A 24,928-nucleotide genomic window follows, 5' to 3' on the forward strand; every position below is an offset into this window, starting at 1 on the left:
AGGTCATTATCTTTGCCAACTCTTGATCGCCCATTGACATAAATTCACTTGAAAGGACTCTTAGAAGAAACCTTAGGGAATCTGTAAATATAAGAGGAATTGAACTTGAATTTAATACAATGGCTGGTAATGAAGAAAATATCGGGATGAGGAAATTAATAATAATAGGGCTGAAATTCCAAATGTTGTTCCTATGACTCTTAGGGACCATTTCATCCCTACAACTTATGCGTCTCCTTCTTGCATAGTGATGCCAAATATCGATGCAGCCCAATATGAAATCAAATCTAGTACAATTCAAATGCTTCGTTCCTTTCATGGCTTGGAACAGGAGGATCCCTATAAGCACCTTGATGAGTTCCTTGAAATTTGTTCTACCATCAAGCTGAGGGGTTTCCCTGAAAATGCTCTCCATTTGCATCTCTTCCCATTCGCCTTAAAAGATAGGGCAAAATATTGGTTGAACTCCCTTGCTGCAAATTCCATCACTACATGGGCTCAATTGCAACAAGAATTTCTAAAAAAGTACTATCCAGTGAGTAAAACCAACCTAATGAGGCGTTCCATTCTTAGCTTTTCACAAAGCGATGGGGAACAACTCTATAAGACTTGGGAAAGATTACAAGATCTCCTTAGGAAATGTCCGCACCACCTAATTCCAAAATGGCAATTAGTGCAAGCTTTCTATGCTGTTTTAACCGACACACATAGATTCATGGTTGACTCATCATGTAGAGGGATGTTTATGTATAAAAGTGCAGATGAGGTATGGACCCTACTTGAGAATTTGAGTGAAAACTCATTGCAACATAATTCTCGTAGTGCTCCAACCTCAACCAATACAAAGACACCAACCCTTGTCAACTGAAGACAATAAGGGAAGAGTCTTCTTAAGTGGATGCCATACCTTATAAATTTTATCAATTAATGGCACCACATTTCTCTCCTTCCTTGTCTCAAAATTCAGCTAGTGCGGTGTGTGCATCATGCACTAGTCCTTTCCATCTCTCAGAAGATTGCCCCACATCGAAGCAATTTCCTAGTAGCAATCAAGAGCAAGCAAATGCTATATTTTCCAGGCTCGAAAATAATCCTTATTCTAATACCTATAATCCGGGATGGAGAGATCATCTGAATCTCTCGTGGAGGCAACCCGCCCCATAAAATTCGAATTTTTAAAATTAAGGGCATCAAAATCAGCCCTCTTCTCAATTTCAAAATCGGCAATTTCAAGCATCTTCAAGTTACCGTCCCCCTTATAATCCAAATGTCTCTAATCAACCTCCTGTGTTTTCAACTAATGAGGTTTTGGCTGCAAACAAGCAAATGTTGGAATCCAACAAGCAACTCTTGACATCATTGCAGCCCACTCTCCAAATGGTTCATTCTTATACTCAGTCGATAACTAAACTTGAGAATCAAGTAGGACAAATAGCTACTTCAATGAACTAACTTCTTCAAAGAGATAAGGGGAAACTTCCCGCTCAACCATTTGAGAATCCTAGAGGGATGCATGTGATTGACGAAGCCCCTCCTCCGAGTGGGCCTACTCATGAACAAGTCCAAGCAATCACCACCCTTCGGAGTGGTCGAGTTGTGGACAACAAGGTTGATGGAAGAAACAATAACAAAATTCTTCCTCCCAGAGATCCAAATCTCCTTTCTTCTATTCCAAAGTTCACTCTAGAAAATTCAAAGTCTAGCACTGAAAATTGTAAACTTGTCAACCCAAATGTGGAGACTTCTTATGAGCGTAAGGCTCCGTTTCCTCAACGTCTCCAAGAGTCGTTACACTTTGGGAACAAAAATTGTAAAATTCAAGACACGTGGGAAGTCTTCAAGCAAGTAAAGATCAACTTGCCTCTCTTGGATGCTATTAAGCAAATTCCGCCCTATGCAAAATTTCTCAAGGATTTGTGTACTCAAAAGCGCACTTCCAAAAATCATTTGCCAAAGAAGGTAAGATTAACTAAAAATATGAGTGCAATCATTTAACACAGTACTCCTCCAAAGTATAAGGATCCGGAAGCCCCAACAATCCGTGTGCCATTAGCGATAACAAGATAGAAAGGGCCCTCCTTGACTTAGGAGCTAGTGTGAACTTGATCCAATATTCAGTTTACTTATAACTTGGGTTGGGAGATTTAAAGCCAACCTTCGTGGTCTTGTAGCTTGCCGACAGATCGGTCAAGCATCCACGAGGCATTCTTGAAGATGTCATAATCAAAGTGGATAAATTTTACTTCCCGGTAGACTTTGTGGTTCTTGACACGGAACTGGTCCATGATCCAAAGAAGCATATTCCCGTGATCCTCGGTAGGCCATTCTTAGCTACAGCTAATGCTTCAATTAATTGCCGAACCGGGGTGATTGACATCGCCTTTGGAAATATGCAAATCAAACTCCATATCTTCCATACAACTCAACATCCTTCCGATGAGGATGATTGTTTTCTTGTTGATGTGATAGATGAAGTGGTCGAAGACTCTCTCCCCTTTATTTTAAGTACAGATCCTCTTGAAACTTGCATGTCTCACTTTGACTTCTCAAACTTTGATATTGACCAAGCCATCCAAGAAGTAAATTCTTTACTTGACATTGGTGCTATCATGGACTTTCCTCCTTGGAAAATGCCAAGAGAACCACTTCCTCAACTTTCCACTACTCCTCTGGTCCCTTCCTTAAAAAATCTCCACCACAACTTGAGTTAAAGCTGCTCCCGTTCCACCTCAAGTATGTATTTCTTGGAGCAAACAAAACTCTTCTAGTCATCATTGCATCAGACCTTTTAAAGGACCAAGAAAATAGCCTTTTAGCGGTGCTACAAGAGCACAAAGAAGCTATTGGCTGGGCAGTGGCTGATTTGAAATGAATCGACCCTTCTATTTGTATGCATCACATTTATATGGAGGATGACGCAAAACCTTCTAGAGAGGTGCAATGCCGGTTGAATTCGAACATGGAAGAAGTGGTCATGAAAAAAGTGATCAAACTACTAGATGCGGGAATCATCTATCCCATCTCTGATAGTAAGTGGGTGAGCCCCACTCAAGTTGTTCCCAAGAAATCCGGTCTTACCGTGGTTAAAAATTTAGCGGGAGAGCTCATGCCTCAGCGCACCACCACCGGGTGGCGTGTTTGCATTGACTGCCGAAAACTCAACTCTACCACTAGGAAGGATCATTTCCCATTTCCATTCATTGATCAAATCCTAGAGAGGCTAGCCGGCCAGAGCTACTACTGCTCCCTTGATGGTTATTCCGGCTATAACCAAGTGGCAATTGATCCGTAAGATCAAAAGAAGACTATATTCACATGTCCCTTTGGAACTTTTTCTTATAGACGCATACCTTTTGGGCTATGCAATGCACCAACAACCTTCCAAAGGTGCATGATGTCCATATTTTCTGATATGGTTGAAAAGTTTTTGGAAGTGTTCACGGATGATTTTTCCGTCTTTGGATCTTCCTTTGACTCCTGTCTCCACAATCTATCCCTTGTGCTTCAAAGATGCAAGGAGACAAATTTGATTCTAAGTTGGGAAAAGAGTCATTTTATGGTCCAAGAGGGCATTGTCTTGGGATATGTCATTTCTAAAAGGGGAATTGAGGTTGATAAAGCTAAAGTTGAGTTAATCTCTAACCTTCCTCCTCCCAATTCTGTCCGTTAAATCCATTCCTTCCTTGGACATGCCGGCTTCTATTGCCGCTTCGTCAAAGATTTTAGTAAAATCTCTCGGCCCTTGTGCAATCTTCTTGCCAAGGATGTTCCGTTCAATTTTAATGAAGCCTGTTTGGAAGCTTTCAAGAAGCTCCGTACTATACTCCCATTAGCCCCAATCATGAAACCGCCCAATTGGTCTCTTCCATTTGAAATCATGTGTGATGCATCCGATTATACATTGGGAGCGGTTTGGGCCAGCGTGTGGACAAGCTTCCGCATGCTATCTATTATGCTAGCAAGACTCTCTCTGATGCTCAGTTAAATTACACCACCACTGAAAAAGAATTGCTAGCTGTGGTGTACGCCTTGGATAAATTTCGCTCTTACCTTCTAGGATCCAAAGTCATTGTCTTTTTAGACCATGCCGCTTTAAGGCATTTGCTCGCTAAAAAAGAGACCAAACCTCACCTAATTCGATGGATACTCTTACTCCAAGAGTTTGACATTGAAATCCGGGATAAAAAAGGAACAAACAATGTTGTCGTCGACCATTTCTCTCGTTTGCTCATTGAGAAATCTTCTGAATTTGCCGCAGTTCGCAATTCCTTTTTCAGATTTCTACCATACCCTTGCTTGTGGGGGTCACTTCAGTGCCAAGAAAACTGCTGATAATGTCCTTCAAAGCGGATTCTATTGGCCTTCTTTGTTTCGTGATGCTTATAATTTCTGTAAATCTTGTGAGCGTTGCCAAAAGCTCGGCTCTATGTCTAGAAGAGACATGATGCCCCTCACTCCCATCTTAATCATAAAAAATTTTGATGTGTGGGGGATTGGCTTTATGGGACCATTTCTATCTTCATATGGCTATGAGTATATTCTTGTAGCGGTAGATTATGTGTCTAAATGGGTTGAGGCTCAAGCTACCAAAACCAATGATCATAAAGTTATGGTCAAGTTTATTCAATCGAACATTTTTAGTCATTTTGGTACGCCCCAAGCACTCATCAATGACGGCGGATCTCATTTTTGAAATCGATATCTCAAATCCGTCCTCCTTAAATACTATGTCATTCATAAGGTTGCCATACCTTATCACCCTCAAATGAGTGGTCAAGTGGAAGTATCTAATTGGGAAATCAAGTATATCCTGGAAAAAATGGTTCGACCGAACCGCAAAGATTGGTCATTGAGACTAAACGATGCACTTTGGGCCTACCAGACAGCGTATATAACGCCCATTGGCATGTCCCCACATTGACTTGTCTTTGGCAAAGCTTGTCATCTCCCAGTTGAACTAGAGCACCGTGCTTATTGGGCCATAAAAGGCTCAACTTTGATGTCAAACAAGCCGGCTCTAATCGCAAATTGCAGCTCAATGAGCTCAAGGAAATTCGAAATGATGCGTATGAAAGCACCAAAATCTATAAGGCAAAGGCTAAAGTATTTCATGACAAGCACATTGTCAACAAGTCTTTTACCCCTGGACAGAAAGTTTGGCTTTTCAACTCTCGCTTGCGACTCTTTCCCGGTAAACACAGTTCAAGGTGGGATGGTCCATATGTCATCACTGCCGTCTTTCCTCATAGTGTAATTGAACTCCAAGATCCTACTGATGGATCTCTATTTAAGGTTAATGGCCAACGGCTTAAGCCTTATGTTAATGGCATAGTCCCAATTCGTAAAGTAGAGAAAGTCCTATTGACGGACCCAATTTACCAGGACTAATGCGAAATCTTGGTTCGTCTAGCTATCGACGTTAAATTTAGCACTCATGGGAATCAATTCTTCCAATTTCCAAGCTTCTCTCCTTCAAGTTGTCTTGGCCAAGAATTTTTTGGAAATTAGCTAAGTATAGCCAAAATGTGACCTCTTACAGAGTTGTCTAGAATTGCATTCCAAAAGTCACATGCAGTTGTCTTAGTCATTTTATGGTCTCGGTACCATTTTCAGAATTTTTTGAGGTCATTCCGGTAATTTTCTCGACTAATCCAAAAATCACGGGACATTCGGGCATCAACAATACCACCATGGTAATTGAGCTCCGAATCCCGTTCCGAAGGTTCTACACGATGTCTAGGGTCCACAAGCGCTTAAATTTCAAAGTTCGAAATTCTTTGATCCTGGCCCGGCCTCCGTAGGCTAAAAATTCACTTCAAAAAGGAGTGTCTGCATAGAACCTGCAGGCGCCCGCCCAAACTCCGCGGGTGCCCGCTAAAGCAGGCAACGTGTTCACAAGACATGCAGGCGCCCACCATTTCGGGCAGCAGGCTAATGGAGATCTGCGGGTGCCCGCCTTAAGTCCGCGGGCGCCCGCCGCTGTAGCACCCCTTTTAAAATGGGCATGTCAAGCCCATTTTAAAACATTCTAAATCTCTCTCTCCTGCGACCCCAATCCCTTCCTTTACCTCTCAACCTTTCACTATCACTTCAATCTCTCCATCTCCATCCTTCATCCATCTTCATCATCCTCATCTTCTCATCTCATCTTCCATCACCAAGTTCAAGGGGCTTTTAGGTTCCTCCATTGTTGGTAAGTTCTCTACTCTCTTTTTCTCTAAATTTTTTATCAATGGAGGACGGGATTGCATATTTGGAGGATTGGTGATTGTTTGGAGGTTGTAGATTGTCATTTACAGGTCAAAATTTTTGGGATTGCACATCTCTAATCCCTTTTTGTCTCTTTTCCTAATTTTTGTGCACGCCAGGTGTTCGATAAATTGCCCGAACCAACTTTTTTCATGCAAATGGTGCCCAAACCTTCTGTTAAGTGTGCTTGCTCATCAGCGGGACCTTCTGAAGAACCTCCCACGCCAAATTGGGCTAATTGGCCTATTGACACCGATGCCAAATTTTCCATCCAAGATGGCTTCGAAGTCAATCCAGAAACAGCGTGGGCGGTCTAAGAATTGACAAACCGTGGCCTCCAATCTCTATTCAAGCCATGCGCTCACTCTTCCTATCCGCGCATAGTCCACTAATTCTTCTCAAACATGTTCCATTCATGTGCCGAGCCGGATATCATTAAGACCACCATAGATGGCGTGACTTTTGAATTCAACATTATTGATCTTGCCACGGCTTTGGCGTGCCCAATGACATCTCCGGTGGATGGGGTGGGCCTGCCTCGGTACATTGAGCCTCCAGCTAATCTAAATTTGGCTGACATTATGGAGGAAATTTGTCACAATCAGTTCACAGGGAATCGTTAGATGAGCACCAATAAATCATTTCTCCCATGCCCACTCTGGTTCATGGACTCAGTCTTGGCAAAAAATGTCCTCCTCGTCCCTAGGCATTCTGAATGCAAAGGGGTTTTCTTGAGCTCCCTCCATGCGACAGAGAAGGGGAATTGGTTTTCTGTCGAGCAGCTTGTCTGGGACCAATTTCTCAAGGTTTACAATGACCTAATTGTGCTACAGATGAACAATGCCATCACTTAGGCGTTCCCATTCCCATATCTTGTGACCAGGCTCCTGAAAAACCAAGGGTTCAGAGCACCCCGTCATGAGGAGACGAAGACAGATGTTTTTGATTTTGACCTTGGGGCTTGGAAGTCGAGCACTGTATAGCTTAAGACGTCTCGTTAAGCATGCATTGGTGCTGTGCTTGATTAGGGAGCTCCGACTGTCCCTGTTGCTCCAGCACCGGTTGCCCCTCTGGCTACCCCTGTTGCACCACCTCTGCCTGCTATGACCCATACTGATTATTACTCTCTCAGTGCTCGTGTTGATGCACTTCACATACGAGTTGGGAACATCAAGGGCGCCCTTAAGGAGACTCTAGAGGGACAGAAGACGTTGCAGACTATGCTCCAGACTCTGATTGACCACACCTCAGGCGACGCCGGTGGTTCCTCATCCACTCCGATTGAGTGATTTTATGCTTTTCGTATCTATTTCACTTTCTAGTACTACTTTTTAGACTTATTTTGGGCCGCATTTGGCATTTACTTTCCAGTTCCTATTTTGAACTTATAACTGCTATTCTTTTGCTACTTTGCATGGATATTTAGTTTTAGATAAATAAAATTGTAGTTATTTCTATTCATCTTTGTTTGGATTCATATGATGCTTGTTGTGTATAGATGTCTTTTAACAGGTTTTTGAAATCAAATTTGGGGGCATGCTCTTGGAATTCGCAAGGTGGCTTATTTTTGCACTGCCACTGAATTTCCTTCTCCACTTGGTATTATTGTTTTTTGTACCCTCTTTTCATTTCCCTTTTTGTTCTTTGTTTTCTCCCATTGAGGACAATGTGACATTCAAGTTTAGGGGTGCATTATTGCACTTTTGGTATTACATTTTTGTTTGCATGCGCTGATTGTCCATGTAAAGTAATAAAAATTATTTTTTAGAAAACAATGATAGAGTAATCTTAGATCTTATTGGAGATTGAAGCATGTGTTTAATACTTTGTGTATAGAGGCAAATGATAGTTTTGATAATAAAAGAAAAATCTGAAATGATCATATTGATTCAAACCGGTTTGTATAAATGCTTCAATTAGATTTTCATCGGATTTCATACTCTTCTATGCTTCACACTGCATAGATGCACACCGAAAACTCAATTGTGAGGCATGCAACCTAATTGACCTTGGCCTAACACTTGTTGCATGGGTTGGTTAGAAAGCTTAAGGGACTTAGGCATTGCACGGTCATTCACAAAATAAAAATAAATAAATATGGTTCGTTGGAGTTCGTAGCCTTGCCAATTCAAGTTATTAAGCCCTAGGAGTGTCTTTACACTTAGCACCCTAAAGCCATCTGGTTTGGGAATTATTGGCCTAACACTTGCTACATAGGTTGGTTAGAAAGCTTAAGGGACTTCGGCATTGCACGACCATAATATGTATCTTAAGAAAACAAACACGCAACAAAAGTTGTATTTTAAATAAATTCATGCGTTAGTGACTTCATTTAAAAGGGAATTCAATGATTTGAAGACTTGTGTCTTGAAATTGGAAAAAGAATGTAAAAACCACATATTGGGAATCCGGTTCACTTTCACTGAAGTTAGAGTTGATTTCTATTCAAGAGATGACAATTGAAGTATTTATATAGACTATGATGATGATACATGAGAATTAAAAATATGTTTAGCCATTTTGTTTTATCAAGGCTTCATATATGCAAAATAGTCTGCTTAATGATCCTGTCTCCAATTTTCTATCTGTTCCAAGTTACATTTGAGCTATGTAGGTATTTTCTTGCACCATGGTTTCTGCATGTTGATAGCATTTCAAATGTTGTCATTTTGTCAAGAATTTCATTTTTGGTTTTGCTATGGGACTAGCAAAATGTAAGTTTGGGGGTGTAATAAACGCCGAATATTGCATATTCAAGAGCCCTTATTTGCATTAGTTAAGTCCATTAGTTGATTATACTGTATATATTAGCCTTAATTGCATGCTTTTGTCTATTTTCAAGTTGGTTCCCCAAAGAGAGTTAAAAGTGACGCTTTGACAAGTTTTTGAAGATCAAAGTATGTCGTTGTCGGGAACCTTCGTTTTGTCCAAGATTAATAACCCATGGGACTCATGACGCTTTATGCAAAGAGTTCTAGGAAGAATTACAGCGTCTTCGGGCCGAGCCAAATCTTTGCAAGTTGCAAGTTGCAAATTGGTTCAAGGCAAAAACAGTGTGGGCGCCAGCCCATTTGGGCAGTAGTCTTTCGCCAGCGCTGGGCCACGCTGTGCCTTGCGGGTCTCCACCATCAATCACCACGAGCGCTAGCCAAAAAGGGCAGTGTACCGAGGCTCCCGCGGGCGCCCACCCAGAAGCTGCGAGCGCCTGCTAAAGTGACTAGAGATCTGCGGGCGCCCACCCTGCACTTGCAGGCGCTCGCCGATCTGTAGACAAGTGGGTATAGGTCTACATTGTTTCGTTCAAGGATGTCCCCTTGACCCAATATATGGTGCTGAATGTCCTAGGGATGTTAGACCACAAAAATGGAAGGGTGGAGAGGTCATTTTTGGGTGTTAAATAGAGGGCTTGAGTTTGGTAAAGGGATATCTCACATTTTGGCAAGTTTTAGAAAGAGAAATATTGTAAGGTTAGAGGGTTTGTGTGTCTTGGAGCTTTAGGTACGAAAAATGGAGTTGAAGATCACTCCTTCTCCTTCCTCCTTTGTATCTATGGGTAACTAACTCCCTTTTTAGGGAGGTGATGAAGCCCTACTTTGTAAGCATGCTATAGTTGTAGGTTTATTTTGGGGGAATGATGTATATTTATGATTATTTCACAATCTAGAGCATTCATTTTGATGTAATGAATTTTAATCTTTATAAATGATTATGTTGAAGCTATGGTCTTGTCTTAGATTATAATTTCTCATGGTTATATGGCTTGCTTTTTCATAGTGACAATGGAAATGAGGTTGTGGAATGATTTTAATGGCATAAGGTTTAGGAAGTTTGATAGTCTATAGCTTAGGGCCTTCATTTGATAGATTATTCTTGATTTCTAACTTTATGTGCTTTTATCACGTGATTAAGGGCTTGATAGCCTCTAGCTTAGTGAGCATGTCTAAAGCTACATCCTAGTTTAGGTAGTCAAAGCATGTAAAACTTTGATAGGTTATTCTTGTCTATTGATTTCATGAATTTCTTGAAGGTGATGCATTCCGTGGTCATATATTTATATATGTTGCTATCCTATGTAAATCATTTTCTAGCATGTTTATAGGGTAGGTAGTGGATTCATTTCCCTAGTCCTCTCTATATTATTTTCATCTCTTCAATTTCTTGCAATTATTGTTTTATGCAATTGTAATTCCTAATTCTAGTGACAAACCAAACAAAAACTTTATCCCTCTTTCATCAAGCTAAAAGTAATTTTACAATCTTGGTTGCCATAAATTAGCAATCCTTGTGGTTCGACTTACCCGAACAATAGCCCTATTTTACAATGATTTGTACTATTGCAAAGGGTTGATTTATAATTGAGATCGTCACTCGATCCTATCATTTAACTTTGGAGCTAAGGAGAAAATCTCGGAAAAAGTTAGAAAAAATTACATTGAAGGAACTTCGATCGATCGAAGGAAATCCCAATCGATCGAAGATATCTACAATCGATGGAGATCAAGGCGGTGCCAGCTCAATGAATAAAGTTGCCAGGTGTCAAAAATATCTTGTCACGTCAGCTTCAATCGATCGAAGCAAGTGTTGGATCGATCGATCGAAATGACTGCTGTCAGTGTGCTGTCTAATTCCCAAGCGCCCTCGGACTCTACCAACTTTTATTGCTGCAAGTTTCCACCAATCAAATGCAGTATTTCTAACTTGTTGCCTACTCAAAGGGCATTGTATTGAAATTAAATGAACCAATTTGTATAGTTCCTCGAGTTGATATTTTTTTTTTTTACCAATTATAGAATAAATAGTCTCTCTATCTAGAACTAGGGTTTTGGGAAGAAAGTAAGGAGGAAGAAGAGGTGCCAACCTTGAAGACAACCCTTGAGGGTTCTATGGCCACTACAATGAATGGCTAAATCCTTCTCTTGGGGCTAGAGATAGCCCTTAGGTTTGCTTCCTAAACCTAGCATTTTGTGATTTTTAGGGATTTTAGTTGTAATTGATGTTTTGACTATGAATAAATATAGATCTTGTATTTTTACATGATTTGTATGAATTAATGATTTCAATTGATCATTTAATTCTATCCATATGTCTATGTATACTAGAATGAATGTTCATGTGCTTTCTCTAGATTTTATGAGCTTGATGCATGTCTATGTGTGTTGGATTTATAAGTCTAGTGATGGTCAAGGCATAACGCTTAATTGATTACTCTTGTGATTTGTTTGATGGATCATGCTTATTTCTTGATGGATTGTGCTACCTCCTTAGCTTAATTAGTTTAATTTTCATGTCATTAGCATAGTTGTAGTGTAATTGCTTTAATTTCCTAGATAGGTGGACAATCTATTCTTGTTATTTGATGATCCATGCTTATGAGTGCAAGTAGTACATTTCTCTAAATTTTTGTGTGTGCATTAATTATGGTTTCATTGAATGGTTAATGGCCTTATTTGATAGGTTGTGCTACTCACTTGATTAATTAGACAATCTATACTTATTTGCCATCCATACTTAGTTTTCAATTAATGACACACACACACACACAATTTACAACATAAATTTTCCCTTTAATTTACAATTGCTAGTGTTTGGTGAAGTGAAGCTTAGTGGTGAACTCTATGCCCCAATACCTTTCTCTCATTCTCTTTTCCCTAATTTCTAGATTGTTGTTAATTTGCATTATTTTAATTAAAGCATTAGTGTAATTCAACCAACCAAACCCTATTTGATCATTTGACCTACTAATCCAACATTAATTCCAGAATACCTTGCAAATCCCTTGGGACGATCCCTACTCACTCTTGCTACGTTAGTAGTTAGTAGTAGTAGTGGCTTTTATAAATTCAAACTTGGCCACAATTCACACATCAATTTTGGCATATTCGAGCGACCTTGTCAAGTTTTGGCACCGTTGCCAAGGATTAACAACGTCATATTTGGAATTGATTAGGAATTAGTACTCTTTTCATCCTTGTTTTTACTTTATTTTATTTTGTTTACTTATTATGTTTGTTCTTGATTGGCTAGGTACTTGGAGCCAAGAAAAACAAAGCAAAGGAACTTCAAAGCAAAGAAACAAGTTTTTTTTTTTTTTTTTTTTTTTTTTTTTTTTTTCATAATTGTGTTTGTATAAAAAGAAAAGAAAAATATGTACAGGAGCATAGAGGGCATTCCCCCAGAATGATAAGCAATCCTAAGATGGAATGGATACATACATCCACCCCTGATTAGAAAAACAAAACTAGGAACTCAGTGGATAACTCTCCACTGCCCAAGCACATTAAAACAAAAAGAATCTAAAGCAAAAAATCTGAAATTGAGGTATTGTGTATATCCAACACCTCCAACAAAAGATTCTTAGCAACAACTTTAGGATCAGTAGAATTTCCATGCAACCTTGTATTTCCATCATGCCGGACACCCCACAAAGCAGCTACAAACAAGGTTTTTTGATAGCCCACAGAATTGAGATCTTTATACCAGTGAAATAATTCCTCCAATGACACAATAGTATCAAACTGGTGTATGTCCACTGCAACAACTCACCTAACCATCTCAAGAATTTCTGTGAGAAACAACATCCAATAAATAAGTGATCAGTTGTATCCAAGGCACTATGACATAGTGTACATCTAACAACCAAACATATTTTCCTTCTTTGAAGATTCACCATAGATGGTACTCTATTAAGTAAAACAAAAATTGCAGTAATGGACCATCTCTGTCTAGCTTTTCCCCAGCAAAAATGATACCAGTCCACTTCAGCTGAGTGAATTTTAATAGCCAACCAAGCTTTCTTAAAAGAAAACTTGCCATTATCCCATAGAAGTTTATCCATAGCAGTATGTATCACCACCAATCCTAGAAATTCTCTAAGCTGGTGTAGATCGTGGCCTTGCAATCTGTTCAAATCCCAAACACCATTCCTCATTAAGGTGTTCAAAACAGCTGTTCTAGGAATACTTAAGGACTTTAGTTCTCTATGACCAAACCTCTAAGCAACTGTCAAACCATTACACCAAGGATCTTGGAAAGAAAAAACTGATCCAGTTCCAATACAGAACTAACATGGTCTAACATGATATCTCTCTTCTCCACCATAGATTTCCAAATAACTGAATGTGTGACTTTAGGAATAGCAGTCCAATAAGTTGAGTGAGGAGTGTATTTATTCTTGAACCATGCCACCCATAACCTATCTTTGCTAGTCAAAAAATCCCGGGCTAAAACAACTTTTGAAGCATCCTGAATATCCACAAGTTTCCTCAAACCAAAGCCTTCTTCAATTTCTTCCCTAGTAATCAAATCCCAGCTCATAAGATGTAATTTCTTTGAGTGATCAGTGCTGCCCCACATGAAATTTCTACACATTTTCTACAACTGATTAATCACTAAAATTGGAATATTATAGATGCTACACCAATATAAGAAAATAGGGGTCATAGTTGATCGAATGAGCTCCACCTTACCAGCAACTGACAATAACTTAGTGTACCAACAATTGATCCTGTTAGAGACCTTATCAATTAAAAGTTGGCAGTTTGTTCTCTTTAGACCAGATGAACACAAAGGTAGTCCCAAGTGTTTAATGGGCAATTGATCTTCAGAGCAATTCAAAATTCTTAATATAGACTGCTTTCTCCTCACTACTCTAGAGAACATAATACTACTCTTTTGTGGACTGACTTATAGAACAGTTAAATCTTCAAATTTCTTGAACAAATCAACTAAGGTTTTGGCATTAGAGGCTGAAGCTTTACAAGCAATCAAGAAATCATCAGCAAAAAAGACATGACTTACCACTGGTTGAATTTGAGCAGCAGTGTGAGTAATAGACAGCTTCTTCCTTTAAACAACATCATTGATAACAGAAGTAAGATGTTCTGTAATTAAAGTGAGCAACGAAGGGGATAGGGGACATCCTTGTCTAAGACCCCTTCTTGGCTGAATAAAACCATGTGGGGAACCATTAATTAAGATAGAGTATCTAGTATTAGTAAGAATATTTGATATCAAGCAATGCATACTTCACTGAATCCATACCCCTTGAGAATCTTTAGCAAAAAACCTATGAAACTGAATCATAAGCCTTCTTAATATCCATTTTAAGAGCCATAGAGGCATGATTTGGACCTTTAAAATCCTTAACCATTGCATGAGCCAAAATCAAAGCATCTTGAATTCTTCGACCTTTCAAAAAGGCATTTTGTTAAGGACCAACCAAAGAAGTTAAAACCAAAGATAGTCTATTAGCTATAATTTTAGTAATGACCTTGTATAACAAGTTGCATAAGGCAATAAGTCTAAACTCACCAAGCTTCTTAGCATTGCCTACCTTAGGGATTAAAGTAAAAAAACAACTGCTGACACCTATAGGCATAACACTGGTACTGAAAAAAGATTGAACTACAGCAATCACATCCATTCCCACAATTGACCAAATTTTTTGAAAGAACCGAGTAGGGAAACCATCTGGACCTGCTGATTTATCTGGATTAAAACCCATAACTCCCTTAATCTCTTCTGCACTTACCATCTTGTCAAAAGCTTTTACCTCTTTAACTTTAAGTTTTTTAACAGGAGTAATAACCTCTGGAAGACTTTCAGGTTTTTAGAAAACAAACTTTATAACTCTACAAACCATTTTCTGATTAAGTTTTGATCCATAGTAGACTGTCCATTCTCTTTCTCCACAGAAGTTATTGAAATTCTTATGTTGTTTCATTTTGTTGTAAAAATAACCTGTACATCTATCATTATCTTTCAGCCAAAGAATTCTAGACTTTTGGGTAACCAAAACCTCTTGGTCCACAGTAGCAGCCTGATAGTCAACTTTAGCTTCTAGCTCAATTTGAAAATTAGTCTTAGTAGGATCACTCAACAGATTCAACTGTGATTGTTCAAGATGATTTTTAGTCTTTCTTAACTTCTCCCCTATATCTCCAAAACAATTCTTGTTCCACTCCTTAATATCATTCTTCACTAACCTCATTTCCTTAAGAAAATATATATGGGGTTAGCACCAGCCACATTATCCCAAGCTTTCTGCACAAGAGAATGAGTACAACCTTGCATACACCACACCTTTAACATTTTGAAGGGCTTAGGACCAATAACAAAATCTTTAGAAATATGGATAGACATCCCATAATGATCAGAACAAGCTATAGCTGTGTATAACACCTTAGTACCAGGTAATTTATCTAGTCATGTCTCATTTAAGAAAACTCTATCCAGTTTGACAAAAATTTTCTTAAAAATCTTTTGTCTATTACACCAAGACCATTCACCATTTATAGGATGCACTTCATTAAGACCAGCATGAACCAAACAGTCATTGAATTCATTCAAGAGTCTCTATGGAACCTTTCTCCCACCCTTCTTGTCACTAAAGAATCTAATGGCATTCCAATCTCCCATAGCCATCCATGGACCAGTGACCATATTAGAATATTGTCTTATAGAATCCCAAAGAACCTTCCTATCCTTAGCCAAATTCAGAGCATACACAGGGGTACAAAAGAAATCTTCTCTAGTTGCTACAATTCTCACTTTGAGCAACATACACTGGGTTTTCACATCAAAGAAAAAACAAGAGGGATCTAGCGAACTGAAATTCTACCATAGTCATAAGCATCATAGTTGTGGAGCCATTCCCAATTAAATCTTAATCTTCTAGAAATAGAATCAAAAGCATCTTTTTTCACCTTAGTTTCAATAAAGCAAACAAACTGAGAAGCCTCCATAGATATCTAATTTTTGACCTCCCTTTGTCTTCTGGGCTTATTCAAGCCCCTCACATTCCAGAAACCAATCATTTAGAAGTCGAGGTTGGGGCAGAAACCCTTACTTTACTCCTAGTAACCCTATCAGAAGAAGTCAAAGCTCGATATTTAGATTTTTTCCCCAGTTCCATCTTTAAATCACCATATGTAATTACTGATTATTGAGGAGTAACTTCTCCTACACTCAATTCAGTGATTGTCTCTTCCAAGATATCAGATTCAGCAGCATTGGAACTATCAGCCAGTGGTCCCTTTCCCATAGTAGCATTTACATCAGCTGGCACTCCAGCAGCAGCCTCCAAATTAGGCAATTCCTTCATTAAAGCAGGCACCTCTTTTACCATCACCGCAATATTAATACAACCCTTTTTCTCAGAAATAGGCTCTATAACCACATCTAGTTTAAGCATTACAAAGGGGTTATATGTAGTAATATGCGGGAATTCAACTTCTCTTACAAGCTTTTAAACAAACACTTGATTGGCTTCATCAATATCCACCATTTTTCCTTTCTGTTTCACAACCCACCTATCCCCAGTATGTTTTTTAGGTTTAGGTTTACTCAAAACTTTTTGAGGGCATCTCTCTGCTACATAATCCACCCGTTTGCATAATGAACACATAGTAGGATTACATTCATATTCAATATTGACTGTGTAGTCTTCACCATGAACATCAATCACCAATATCTCTAGTAACTCTTTCCTAACATCCACCTCTACCATTACACGAACAAATTGACCTTTATCTCGATGTAATGAATGGTGATCCATATATATAGGCTTCAAGAATAAAGAATAAACCGTACAGAAGAATGTATTATTTTGACAATAGACAGGAAGATCATGGACACGAATCCAAACTGGCAGCGAGTCAAACTCCTCCCTTTGTAGAATAACATTCTTGCTCCATTGTTTGATAATGATCACTTGACCTTCCAATGTATGAATACATGATAGAACTTTTTGCACATCAGCCGAGTGTTGAAAACGTACCATGAAAAAGCCATTCTTCAAGTAAACCAACATAGCTGCCTTAGACCAATGTTTCTCAATGAACGCTTTGAAGTGAGGGTAATATGGTCGCTTACCCATCACATAACCCACAAAAGACGACTTCCAATATTCGATTTCATCTACAATGTCTTCTTTAGTGATAGAAACTTTGGCACCAACATAGAAGTTCCTTTTTCTTGTATTATTCAAAAGGTTGATACTGTGGTGGTGGCTTTTAGGGTTTCCATAACCTTAGAAGGTGAAGATCTTGAGAAGAGAAGTGTCGTTCATGACGATGGAGACGACTATAACATAGATGATATTTGACATCGTCGTGAGTAGCTAATTCCTCTTTTAGGGCACTGATGTAACCCAATCTAGTACTATGGTTTGATTGTTTTTAACTCTGGGGTATTTAAATATATATTATGTTTTTGATTACATGACTATGAGTAATCAAGACAACTCAATTTGATTTAATGTTTTAAATAGTTTTCAAATTGTTATTACCTTGTCTTACATATAACTGTTTATTTTCTATTCTCAACATATTCTTATTGGACGGTATCTGGCGGAGCCCTGCCGGACATAAGAATAGAGGTCATGTAATGGTGTTCCAATGTTTTTTTTATAAAAGAATGTTTTCATAGTCTATGCTTAGGAAAGATGGATTGTTCACATATTAGTTAAAGTAGTTAGAGTAGGTAGGTGGATAGTCCATGCTAACCGCAGATAGGTAATAGTTAACTGAATTTTATAAAACATCTTTCTTTAAAACCTGAATTGAACGAATGTTATTGAGTTCAATTCATTTAAAATATAATTTGTTAAATCCCCAAAGTTGAAACAGTTAACCATGGTATGAAGGTTGTGGTGAAGTCAACGCCCTGAGACCTTTCTCTCTCTGATCACTCTAGTTTATTTTTAGTTTAATTTTAGTTTATTATCGTGACAACCAATCAAATAATTCAACTAGTTACCTATAAACCAATAGAGATTAATTAAAAGCAGAACATAATACCTCATCTCCCTGTGGGTTCGACACCCTCTCTATAATGCTATCCTACAAAGATTCGTGCTATTGTGAGTGGTTATTTATAATTAAAAAGTAACAACACAACATTGTGGAGGAGGAGTTCTTGTTTTTGTTGTTTTTGTTGGTGTGTTATTTGAGTTTTATGCAGTCCTTTTCCCATTCTTCATCTTAGTCACTCCAATGGAAAACTTTGAGGGAAATCATGGTTACCTAGACCCGAACTTCATGGAACACTCTCCATTCGACCAATTCATTCCCCTAGTTCAAGCTCCAATTCCTCCAATGATCCTTCGTGATCATTACAATTTCTATAAGTACTACACACCGAATTGTATCGTGCTCCCTAATTTTGGGGCTGATCAATATGAAATTAAGCTTGAGACTATTCAAATGTGTCCACTTTTGTATGGCTTAAATGATGAGGAACCATATAACCATCTAGATGAATTTCTTGAGGTATGCTCCACCGAGAGTTACATGAATGTCCCGAAAGAAGTCCTTAGGTTACTTCTCTTCCCTTTCACTCTTAAAAATAAGGCGAAACATTGGTTTAATAATTTGGGGCAAATTCAATAACTTCTTGGACACAAATGCAAAATGAATATTTGAAAAAATATTACCCCCGTTAGCTTGACCAATTCAATGAGAACCGCCATTAGAGAATTTTCTCACAGGGAGAGAGAGCTTTTATATGAGGCTTAGGAAAGATTGAATGACTTGCTATGGAAATGTCCACTCTATGCCATTCCAGAAAGGCAAGTGGTTCAATATTTCTATTAAAGCTTATCCGACACTCACAAGGAAATTGTGGATTCTTCATGTGGAGGTTCATATTTTGGGAAACATAAAGATGATATTTGGCACCTATTTGAAAAATTGAGTGAAACTTCATTGCATAAATCTCAAGCCTCTCGGGTGAATCACAATTCTAATACAAGGATGGAAAATTTAAAAGTATGTTAAGTTGAAAGTCTAATGGAGATTGTAGCCGAAGTTAAAACTCTTACTAAAAGACTTGATCAATTCCTATTGAGTCAAAAACTGGCTATTTAATTATCCCCTTTTCATTATCATCATCATCCTCATCATTCTTGTGAGCCTTGCATGACATGTTCAAGTGTGTTGCAAACTACTTCCAATTGTCCCCATGGATATTTGCCTAATAAACACTATGAAGAAGTCAATGTTACATTTGCTCACCCTCATTCAAATGCTTATATTCCAGTGTGGAGTGAAAATTCAAGTCCTTTTTAAACTACAAATTTTCAAGGTTGGTATGTTCCTCCTCATAAAAGAAATGAAGGTTCTCAAGGATTTGTTCCATCTTCTTCTCATCATCAAAGAATGAACCACTATTCTCACCCTCAAGTGTGCAATCCTCAAATTTTCTCACATCACTCTCAAGCACTTTCTAGCGATTCCACATTTGAAGATAAGGTCTTGGTGGCTTTGGGTAGCTTGGAAGTGAACACTAAATTATTGCATTCTCATTCTTAATCCATATCAAAGCTTGAATCCCAAATTGAGATGATAGCTAATTCCTTGAATGAAAGAGAGATTGGTAAGCTACCTAGCCAACCTGAAAGAAACCCAAAGGCCCAATACTTAGTGAAAGCAAATCCTACATCAGGATGCCCTTCCCAAGAGAAACTGTAAGCAATTACCACTTTGAGAAGTGGTAGGAAAATTGATAATAGGATCGAAAAACTAAGTGAAGATATTGAACCGGTGTAACCCAAAGTTATCACCCGTCCCGTTTCCAATCTTATTCCTACTTCATTGGATGAGAATAGTCCCACTAAGAATTCTCCATCTTCTTTATCATTTCCTTAAGTTACAAAATCCTATGAACCAAAAGCTCCATTTCCATATGCTTTGAGAGAGACTTCACTTTTTGGGAGACAAGAAGGAAAAATACATGATATGATGGAGGTGTTCAAGCAAGTTAAAATAAATCTTCCTCTCTTATATGCAATTAGGCAAATTCCACCTTATGCAAAATTTCTGAAAGACCTATACATACAAAAGAGAAAGAACAAGGGATAAGGCCCTAAAAAAGTGCTTTTCACGAAGCAAGTGAATTCCATTATTCAACATAACACTCCACCTAAGTTCAAAGATCCTGGTGCTATGACCATTTCATGTGTAATTGGAAACCATGAAGTTCATAGAGCTTTTCTTAACTTAGGAGCGAGTCTCAATTTGATTCCCTACTCCGTGTATGTCCAATTAGGTTTGAATAATTTGAAGCTAACCTCGGTGGTTCTTCAATTAGCCAATAGATCCATCAAAACACCTAGGGGCATGGTTGAGGGCATACTCATCAAGGATGACAAGTTCTATTTCTTGGTTGATTTTGTGGTTCTTGATACCAAACTGGTTGTCGACCCTACCAACCACATCCCAATAATCTTATGAAGGCCATTCCTTACCACCGCGAATGCAACCATCAATTATAGATCCGAGATTATGGACCTTTCTTTTGGTAACATGATGGTTAAGCTTAATATTTTTAATGCAAGTCGACATCATATCGATGAAGACGAGTGCTGTCTCATAGATTTCTTGGATGAAGTTGTTAAGGAGTTCATTCCTTCCATGATTTTGAAAAAACCAATCGAGGATAATCTTTCATCTCTCCTTTCCAAAGATTATCTTACGTCTTGTCTTCTTGAAATGTATGGGAATTATGGGTTCGAAAATGAGGGATCAATGAGTGAAGTAAACAATTTAATGGAATCCGTTGCAAGCTTGGATTTCCCACCTTGGAAAGCTCCAAAAGAACCTTTTCTTCCACTCTCTAGCACTCCACCGGTTCCATCTCTAATCTTCCCACCCACTCTTGAGCTTAAAACTCTCCCTTCCAATCTTAAATATGCCTTCTTAAGCCCAAAAGAGACTTTTTACAGTCATCATTTCTTCAATTCTTAAAGAAGACAAAGAGAATGATATATTGGAAGTGCTTAAAGAAAATAAGAAAGCTATTGGATGTAGTGTGGCTGATCTAAAGGGAATTGACCCTTCCATTTGTATGCATCGCATTCTTATGGAAGAGGATGAGAAACCTTTTAGAGATGCCCAAAGGAGATTAAATCCAAACATGAAAGAGGTGGTTAAAAAGGAAGTTGTAAAGCTTCTAGATGCCGAAATCATTTATGCAATCTCTGATAGCAAATAGCTGAGTCCAATCCAAGTAGTTCCCAAGAAATCGGGGATTATAGTAGTTGAAAACCATATTTACTTGTCCTTTTGGCACATTTGCTTATAAACAGATGCCATTTGGTTTGTGCAATGCCCTCGCCACATTCCAAAGGTGTATGATGTCAATTTTCTCGGACATGGGGGAAGAGTACTTGGAAGTTTTTGTGGATGATTTCTTGGTCTTTGGGTCTTCCTTTGATTCATGCGTTAAAATCCTATCTTTAGTGCTTAAAAGATGTCGTGAAACAAACCTCATTCTCAATTGGGATGGTTCAAGAGGGGATTGTTTTGGGACATGTTATCTTAAAAAGGGGTTTCGAGGTTGATAAAGCAAAAGTTGAGCTTATATCTAAATTGCCTCCACCTTCCACGGTGAGAGAGATCCGCTCTTGTAATACTCCTAATTTTAAAAGGATAGTCCTGGAATTTATTTAATTGTTGAATTGTGTATTAATTTATTAATTGTGCATTATTTAAATTACTTGTGTTATGTGGTTGTTTTATTTAATTATTTTATTTTATTGTGTATTTAATTAAATGGCTTTGTTTTGATGTTGTTTGATTAATTATTTTAATCTCATGTTTATTTAATTGGATTTTATTTATTTTAGTTGTTTATTAAATTAGATTTTATTTTATTATAATGGTCAAAGGTGTTATTTGTTAAATTAGGGTTCTTTTAGAAGTCACGGTTGTTAGCCGACGTAGATTTTCAATAGGGTTTTTCTATGGGCCGACAAGGATTCATGGTAGGGTTTGGATTGAACTTAGGTTTTGTATAAACCTATAAATATAAGTATTAAGTTCTGCCTAGGGTTTTAGAAAACCCTATTCACGATAGTGGAGGCAGAGAAGGAACAGAGGAGGATTACGGTAGTTCGCCGGAGAAATTAAGAAGACAACGTTGGGATTTTGAACCAAATCTCAAAGGCAAGTTCTAATCCTAACTATATTCCTTAGGCTCTTGTTCTTTGCATCTCTAATACAATTCCAGGAATCTATAAAGATTAAAAGTAAATTGGTTTGCATGTCTTTGTTGTTTTGTTTAAACTGAACGTAGCATGTGTTGCACTGCTTGTTTTTAAATCTTTTGTAGGTAACTCGTTAATTAATTCACATAAATAGATGTTTAATGCATGTAAACTGGTATGTCAAGAGTTAATTTAGTTCTTAACACTCAGAGAAGCATGAATATTACACTGGGTCACATGGTTGAGTTATTCAGAATAATGTGTTCTTGAAGGGAAAACTGTTCGTTTTAACTTCTTGTTGCATAAATGTTGTTCTGATTGTGTCGGGGAGTGACTAAGGCCTTAAACTATTTCTGGATCACAATGGGATATACTTTTCACCAGTAGTAGCCTTAGAATTTAAGACAGATGCACTGCACGTTGCCGGAGAGGACGCAATTGGAGAAGATGAGCAGTTTAGAAGCAAAGGGCCAAAGAGACAGTTCCCTACAAGGGGGAGCCAGCTCCATCAATAGTGGAGGTGGCTCCACATGGTGTGGAGCCGGCTCCACTCAAAGGGGAGGCGGCTCCCCTTGTGGGGAGACATCTCCTTCTTCCTCTATTGGGTTTTTGACCTTCTAGGTTGATTCCGGATTGATTTCTAATGCTACGAGTGTGTTTAGGAGGTGTAACTGGGAGTCTTGGTTAGGATCTAGGATCAAATTAAGTATTTAGAGGGCTTGATAATGCATGATAAATCAAGTATGTTTGCTGATAAAATAGTATATGATATTTAAGTAACTTAACAGACAGTTTGTGGTCTGAGAATTTAAATTGCATAATCTTATGCATAGCAATTTATCTAGGCATGGTGTTATGGGTTGTTCATGTTTCTGTAGTAAATTGTAAGCATGTTAGATTACAATATGATTGTATGGTTACAATGGATAAATAATGAAAACATACATTAATTATGTTATCAGTTCCTTAACAATTATGTAGTAATATAAGGTGAGCATGAAAATCTGTATACTCTGTTATGCTTACTTGGATTTAATTAAAAGTTGCATATATGATGTGTATTTATCAATCATGGAACTGTGTGGAGCAGTGTTAAACAGGCTTGTTAAATAACAAAGTGATAACATGCTTAATGCGAAGTAGTTGATGGTTATAATTAAATGATTGACTATCGATTGTTGGATTTGTTATATAGTTGATAATTACACTTATAAATTGTTTTATCAACTGTTGGTTATTGGATTACATGCACCGGTATAGGACGGTGATATGTCTAGGTTTGGATTAGTTTCAAAATACTACATCCTACCTACATGGAATAAGGGAATGGATTACAAAATAAATCCTACTTATACTTAAGTCAAAAAAGCTGCACAAGCTAAATGACTAACTGGATTACTTGTTATACATGTTAAGTCAAAGAAGCTGCACAAGCTGAATGACAAACTGGATTACTTGTTATATATATTAAGTCAAAGAAGCTGCACAAGCTGACTAACTGGATTCTTAATGGATAGTTAGGATCGGACTTTAAATATATTTTTATGGTACCGCGATATGAGCTTGAGTCTCAAAATCGTTGGTTAGGGAGCTTATATGCAGTATGATGCGTAGCTGGATATGAGAGGTTGAAGTGAACCCTATTAGGTCTAGGTACTTATGCCCACCTATGGGTGCGTTTTCGCATGTTACTTTCTATTCAGGTTGAGTCCCTCTCCATAGTCCAGTGAGAGTCCTGTAGTGTGAATATACATATATACGGACTATTAGCTATTGTTGAGTTGGTTAGGATGTATATGCGTATTGAGTCTCTACTTGGATAGTAGAAGGATAGAACTTGTTTGTGGGCCTGACCCACTTCTTTTTTTTTAGGTGTTTGACCGTTCCAGTTATAGGCTTGATCGTGCTGAGCAAAGACCATCACTCACTCTTTCGATGACGTAGGACTTCTCTCCATGGTTTACTAGGGATGTTCTTTTAGTAGTTTTCTTTCAGTTTGGATTATTATTAGGGGTCCACTAGAGATGGATTCCCGAGTTGTATTAATGGAGGTTTCGAAAGTTGGATTTATCAGTTGAGGATTTTATATTAGTAATCGTTTCAGCTTTATTATTTACCTTCTTAAATCTATTTTGTAATCTGTGTTCATTTTAAAATATTAATTGTTAGATATGCCCTCGGGTTTGGGCCTGGGCTTGATTAACCCGTGTCTCAGATCCGAGGGGTATCATAGCTCCTTTCTAGGTCTTGCCGGCTTCTATCGCCGCTTCATCAAGGACTTTAGCAAAATTGCTAGACCCTTGTGCAATCATCTTGCCAAGGAGACCCCATTTGTCTTTGATCAAGCATGTAATACCCCTAATTTTAAAAGGATAGTCTCGGTATTTATTTTATGGTTTGATTGCATTTTTAAATTCATTATTTGCTTATTTAAATTCATTATTTAATTATTTGGCTATTTATTTAATTATTTAATTGTTTAATTGAAATTATTTGTTTTCATTTAAATTGTATGCTTATGTGCAAATTGAACTAATTGTTTTGTTTGAATAAATTGATTAATTAATAATGTGATTAAAAGATGTGTGCTATCTGCTTTATATGCTAAGTGTTTAGTTGTATTTAATTGTCTAAATTGAATGTTTATTTTATTTTAAGGAGTTAGGCTTGGATAGTAATAATGGACCACCCGTT

At 37.9% G+C, this 24,928-nt stretch overlaps 1 protein-coding gene across 1 annotated transcript; it reads right to left on the bottom strand.

Annotated features, from left to right (window-relative positions):
- Positions 1 to 14,314: 14,314 nt before the first annotated feature.
- LOC132309085 (uncharacterized) lies at positions 14,315 to 15,238 on the bottom strand. Its single transcript, XM_059807437.1, has 3 exons — positions 14,989 to 15,238; positions 14,560 to 14,838; positions 14,315 to 14,436 (listed from the first exon to the last, which is right to left on the bottom strand). Exons 1-3 carry the CDS (start codon positions 15,236 to 15,238, stop codon positions 14,315 to 14,317), a joined length of 651 nt encoding a protein of 216 aa, XP_059663420.1.
- Positions 15,239 to 24,928: the final 9,690 nt, after the last annotated feature.

The sequence above is a fragment of the Cornus florida genome, unplaced genomic scaffold (genome assembly GCF_030987335.1).
Source record: "Cornus florida cultivar Cherokee Brave unplaced genomic scaffold, ASM3098733v1 CherokeeBrave_3.0.0_Hap2_Chr05, whole genome shotgun sequence".
Lineage (NCBI taxonomy): Eukaryota > Viridiplantae > Streptophyta > Magnoliopsida > Cornales > Cornaceae > Cornus > Cornus florida.

Coding starts and splice junctions, on each gene's coding strand:
- LOC132309085 (XM_059807437.1), bottom strand. CDS start 15,238: ATGAGGTTAGTGAAGAATGATATTAAGGAGTGGAACAAGAATTGTTTT. Junction 14,839..14,988: donor AGATAATGATAGATGTACAG/GTTATTTTTACA, acceptor AAAGTCTTCCAG/AGGTTATTACTCCTGTTAAA. Junction 14,437..14,559: donor AGGCAATGCTAAGAAGCTTG/GTGAGTTTAGAC, acceptor CCTTTTTGAAAG/GTCGAAGAATTCAAGATGCT.